This window comes from Cariama cristata, unplaced genomic scaffold, assembly GCF_000690535.1.
Source record: "Cariama cristata isolate BGI_N322 unplaced genomic scaffold, ASM69053v1 Scaffold36775, whole genome shotgun sequence".
Classification (NCBI taxonomy): Eukaryota; Metazoa; Chordata; class Aves; order Cariamiformes; family Cariamidae; genus Cariama; species Cariama cristata.
In genome coordinates, this window is record NW_009617542.1 from 1 (window position 1) to 5,843 (window position 5,843).

At 47.9% G+C, this 5,843-nt stretch overlaps 1 protein-coding gene across 1 annotated transcript; it reads left to right on the plus strand.

The window, feature by feature from the left end:
* Window positions 1-3,135: 3,135 nt before the first annotated feature.
* Window positions 3,136-5,506, plus strand: LOC104154946 (chromosome unknown open reading frame, human C1orf228; the record flags this gene model as incomplete). Its single annotated transcript, XM_009700567.1, has 4 exons — window positions 3,136-3,347; window positions 3,725-3,793; window positions 4,320-4,497; window positions 5,321-5,506. Coding segments are annotated over exons 1-4 (639 nt in total), but the record flags the coding sequence as incomplete, so codon positions are not given.
* Window positions 5,507-5,843: the final 337 nt, after the last annotated feature.

The following is a 5,843-nucleotide window of genomic DNA, read 5'->3' on the forward strand; positions in this document are numbered from 1 at the left end:
TTTGGGTCGGGGGGGAGCGGACACGGGGGCTGGGATGGGCACTGGGGTCAGGGAGCGTGTGAGGGACTGTAGGGCCTAGGGTGGTTTTTTGGGGTGTGGGGGAGCACAGGGTCTACGGTTGGGCTGGATCAGGCCTGGTGGGATGGTTGGGCCTGGGGTGGGGAATGTTGAGGCTGCAGTGGATTAGGAGGGGTAGGGGCTGGGATGGATGTGGGGGTCAGTGCAGGGCCTGGCTGGGGATGAGAGGAGTGCAGGGGCTAGGTTTGGGGTTGTGGCTGGGGTTAACAGTGGGGCTGGGAGGCAGGACATGTAGGTGAGAGAGGGGCCAGAGGGACTGCGGGTTGTTAGGGGCTGGGTAGAAGGCAGTGGGGTACACTGAGGAAGGTGCATGGTGTGTGAGAAGGGTTGTGGGGGACTTGAGGTATGCCAGGAGAGGCTGAAACCCACTAGGGAAACAGAAGCTCTAAGTTTTGCTTGAAGCTGAGCACAACCTTGATGTTGCAAGATACAAAGGTAACACCAAATCACCGTCACTCTGTCCTTCCATGAGTTCAAGGCTACCAGTCCCTGATACTTCACACTCGGACTGAGGCTGACGCAGCACCTGTCTGCCTTTTGATCTCAATCTGATGATATAGCAGCCCTCTGGATGTAAAGAACTGCTGAAGTGCCAGACCCAGTTCCTAAATTACTTGTGTTTTTCTTGGCAGAAATAAAGCACTGCCCTGACCCACACTTGTTTTCATAATTAGGTCCAATGGACTGGGGTGGCAGCCCAGCACTGTTGAGAGCAGAGTTTGAAGCCAACAAACAGGAGTTACGTGCTCATGCTAGCACTGACAAACGACTCAGGCAAGTAATTTAACTTCCCTGTGTCTGTATGTTCCCATATGTAAAATGGTCATAATAAAAATATTCCTGTACATTTCCAGGGTACTCTGCAATGTCAGCTTAAAGACCACTATGTCAGCAGATGCTGTTATTATAGCAGCCAGGGACAGGTACCACTGTATACTCAGAAGCCTCATGTGATTACTGTTTCAAACTCTTTTTTTTTTTTTTTTTTTTTGCCATTAACTCATAGGCAAGCCCTTTGTACCACTAAAATCATCACGTCCAGAAGCTGGTGCTGGTATCTCTGAATAGTGGGGGGTTACTGCAGCTTTATAATAAAAATAGGATAGCATTACACCACCAGCATCTTAAACATAAATATGGAAACTTTAATTTAGAATCAATTTTGGGATGTTTCAGACTGTAAAGTTCTTTTAACTAGATCTCTGTTGAGGACAGAGGAGCACTTTATGGGACTGTAAATTTCATGCAAACAGTCTCTGTGAAATACAGATTCCCTCTACACACTAGCTGTTCTCTGGATATCAATCATATGCCTTGCAAGTAATGTTTCACAAATATTCTGTAAATCACAGGAAAATGCTTGCAATAATGTGAAATATGACTTTCACTTGACTGTTTCACCAGAGGCCCCTAACAGGCCATTCTCCTGTCAGCACTAACATTTGTTATGGCTAATAACATTTTCAATCACAACTATTTTGGGAAAATGGATTTATTTTAAACCTGCTTCCCTGCAAAGGAGATCCTGAAAACGCCCTGCCAAGGACACAGACTCCTTATAGAGCACAGACCGTTAATTCCTAAATGAAATTTCATCTCATCTTAATTCTCAAATGTTGTTTCTTAGCCAGCTTTTTGAAGACTTTGTTTGTTTGCTTTCAGGCACTGAGGTACATGTTCACCTCTTGGTCATTGTTTTCAGTCTGGTTCAGATAATAGCAATAGAAAGTTACTTTTCAGCAGGTATCTTGGGGATATTCTGGAACTGATTTGGAATTTTGCTCCAGATTCTAGGAGAAAATGCTTAAGAACTTTGTAGATAGGAAACTGGTAATCTTGGCGACTTGAAAGAAACGTTCTGAAACTCAAAGATTTTGTGTCATTTTAACTTTTTTCCTCTTAAACCACACTTTAAATAAAACCTAAAATGGTGCTTTTCTTACGTAGGAAGTCCAAGAACTGTATTAGATGAGGTGTGAATTCCTTTCTTATCCTTAGGCATGTTGATACAGCTTGGTGAAGGACAATGCACCTGTGTTGATGCAGCTGTCTGTGACCTTGTCCCTCTTCCTGCATCTGTGTATATACACAGACACTGATGTTTAACTGCAAGGCTCCTTGAGATTGGCCAGTGTCTTTAGGCCAAATGCATACATGTCAGTGGAATTCTAACCTACCTGAATGAATGGAGAGCTTAATCCTCTGACATTTCATCCACCTAATAAGCGCACCTTCACATTTGTCAAGATGGAATAGGGGATATCATACTAAGCCAAAAGTCTGCCAAAGAAATTTGGCAAAATATGGTTTGCTTTATTTAACACCCGTGTGAAGGGGTGAAAGGAACTGCAAGCAATGGATGTTTCTGGACCTTCTGTCTTCTTGCCCATAGTTCTAATCATTTCAAGTTTTCTTAGATTGCTTAAAAACATGCCATAGAAATTAGATAAGAACCAGAGCAAACGTGTCATGCCAAAGGGTCTCTCCCACTGCCAAGGCCAAGCACATCTTCCTGGAGTGGATGTGGACCCAGTCCAAATGACTGTTGCTCCATGACAGGAGTGAGGGCACGCTGCGCTGCTGTGCTAACAGGCATTTACAGCCCCCTTGACCCTGTCACTCCCTGTAAATCCATACCTATTCGTGCTCTCATTTCACCTTATTTATTCTCTGGCAGGTCAGATATGAGATGCAGTGTTCATATCATGAGGCTAGCGAGAAGCTAAGGCTGGGGTAATGGGTAACATCAAAATGACTTTATTAACAGAGCAGAAAAGAGAGCTCCTGTGGTGAAGCCACCTGCCCTGGAAAATAATCTCAAGTCTTTGGCAGGTGCATTGTGCAGCTTCAGATATACCAGGAACTCTCCTTTTGCCTCAGTTTTCCTATCTACAAAATGAATGTAAAGGAAAATGAGATTAAATTAATGGATACTAAGTGCTTTAATATCTTTTGCCAGAGATTTCAAATGTGAGTCTGGTGGTAATTCCTTAGTACAGATGTTTTCTGTCTTCAAAGCCCTTTTTTAACTTCTTTCTCACTTTCCTCTAGGCAGAAGAGATCATGACTTCTGCCAAAGAGCAGGAAGCCATCAGGAAGCTTATGGTTTTCTTGCACGAATGGGATAGTGCCCACAAAGTTGCTCAAAGCCGCATCCTGGACAACTTCATTAAAAGCAATAATGGCAAGACAGAACCAGAGCTGGAGCTGGAGTTCTCCCAGGGAGTCAGCTTGTTTCTGGCTCGCCTAACAACATGGCTCAGGATGACGTATCTGTTTTCTTGGACAGCTGGAGGTGGCGTGTGGTAGTGGGATGGAGAGGAAGGGAAAGTTCTCTACCAAAAATCTGTTTAAAGAGCAAGCTTCTGTATGGAGACATCCATACCCAGACATGTTCTGTAGAGTTAAAAAAACTCCGGCTGGCTAAAGATAGAACAGAAGGGAAAGACATGTAACCTGTTTCTCAGGGACCTAGAATTAGTGTTTCTTCTCATATTGGGATGAGCATGCTGCCTCTGCCTGCCTGTGAGAGGAAGGTCTGTGCTCTCTCACAGAGAGAGCACCCAGTTCAGACCTCCACATTGTCAAAGGCAGCCTAGGGGACACCATGATGGTCTGTAAATCTCTCCTTAGCCTTATCAAACAGCTACACGTACAGCACATGCCTCAACAAGCTGCTCAAGTCCATTGGCATCTTCCTATCTGCTGCAAGTGGGTGAGTATAGAATGTCACTGTGAGGGGTGCTGTGGGGAAGGCACACAAGGGTGAGAGGGTGAGTAGATAAAGAAAATAACAAGTCCTTGGATGTCTTTTGGGAGGGCTGTGTAAGCATTTCAGGCAAGGCAGGCGCCAGTGAGGCTTGTGTTAGGAATTTCAGACGCTCTCAAAACCAAATCCACTGTTTGGGCCTGTCTCCAGAGCCAGCGGGTCATTGACATGATGCAGAAGGAGTGTGGTGAGAGTGTGAGTGCAGAGACAGGGATTTCTGCGTCTGTGGTTCAATATCTGAAACGAGCACAGGGTAAAACGGGAGCTGCTGACCTGCTGGCAGTGAAGCATGCTGCTGGTGGGCATCTGCCTCGGCACTCCAGGCTGAGCCTCCTTGTGTTCGCTGCCTGGGCACCAGGGACCCGCGGCAGTGAGCCAGGAGGTGATGGTTCCCACGGGCACGGTGTGCTGATGGAGGAAGATGGGCTCCAAGGCAGGTGACACTTTTGGCTTTGTTCCCTTATCCCTGCAGATGCAGATACATTATTGAATTTCTGGAGATCGGAGGTGTGTTGATTCTCCTGGAAATACTAGGGCTGAACCACCTGAAAGAAGAGGACAAAAGGGAGTCAGTAAAGCTGCTGCAGCTTGTCGCAGACACTGGCAGGAAGTATAAGGAGCTCATTTGTGAAAGCTATGGTAGGCAGCCTGTCCATCTGTGCTTTTTCCTAATTCAGGTGGGGGTGTTCTCCCTGACCTCTGGCCCCCAGGGCTGCTTGCTGCACTGAGCCACTTCCTTCCCTCCACCTGCCGGATGGCAGATTGCTGCAGCGTTTCTCTGGCTGGAGGGAGTTCAGAGTCTCGGCTATTGTGCAATTGCATTTCATCCCCTCTCTCAGTTTTTAATGAGCTCGCTTTCTTTACAGCCATTTCTTTTGATGCCATGTTGCTGTCCTGCTGGTTGCAACTGCTCTGGTTAAAACCACAAAACAGTTTCCAATCTTACCTGCAGTGTTCACCTACTGCAAACTTTCCCAGACTTCCCCTCTGGGGGTGGGAGGGTTTTGCAGCTTGTCTCTTTTGAAAGAGCATTACAAGGTTTTTTTTCCTGTTTTTTCTCCTGGGCAGTGGAAGCCAAACCCTGTTAGTTGTCCTGTAGTTCACATCACGTTGCCAGAGGCTATGGGGTGATACCTGCCATCACAGCTTCCTCCAAGGGAGATAAAGCAGCAGAATCAGCAGAGGGATCCTTAGCAGCGCTGTTTGCATCCCAGTGCCAGACTCTGTGCTTGTGTAAGTGCCCGCAGAAGGGCCTTGGCCACCTACTCCAGCTGACAGTTTTGCCAACTGGTTTTCCAGTTGGTGGTGTGGCTCCTGACAAGGACAAACAACATTTTTCCTGGCTTCCATTCTTTGAGCCACACTTTAAGTGGCATGTGATGCTGGGTGCTCTCAAGGGTGACAGTGAAACAGCTGAAATGGGTGACCCAGACTCATCCAGGCACACGAGTTGGCATCTCTTTCTCTGCACAGGGGTGCGATCTCTTGGCCACTTCCAACTCAGCAGAGGCTCAAGAAGATGTGCAGGTTCTGCTGGACTCTTTGGGCTGCGGCAATCCCAAGTACCAGAACCAAGTCTACAAAGGTCTCATAGCTGTGCTGCCATCTACCTCCCCCCGACCCCAGCAGCTGGCTCTGCAGACGCTGAGGGTCATGCAGGTGGGTAGTGGGCCTTGCCGGGGGCTAAGGGCAGTCTGAGCTTCCAAGTCTGCCTTTCCTGCCCTGGCAGAGAGCTGTGCCAGTCTCCTTTGCATTGGGGCTGCACCAGGCAGCCTGTGTGCTTGGAAGAAGGCAGCCTGGAGTACTGTGTGAAGACTGTCCCTGTCACTGGGCCCTTTTCCTCCCCGGACATGGTGGGAGAGGCACCCACAGCCCTCGTGGAGCTTGTGCTGGGTGCACCTGGAGGTCCAGTATGAAGGTAAGATCTGTCTCGCCACCCTGGGTGGTGGCCGAGGGGATCTGGAGGTGGCTGGGGTTGGCCGTCTCCAGGCCTGGA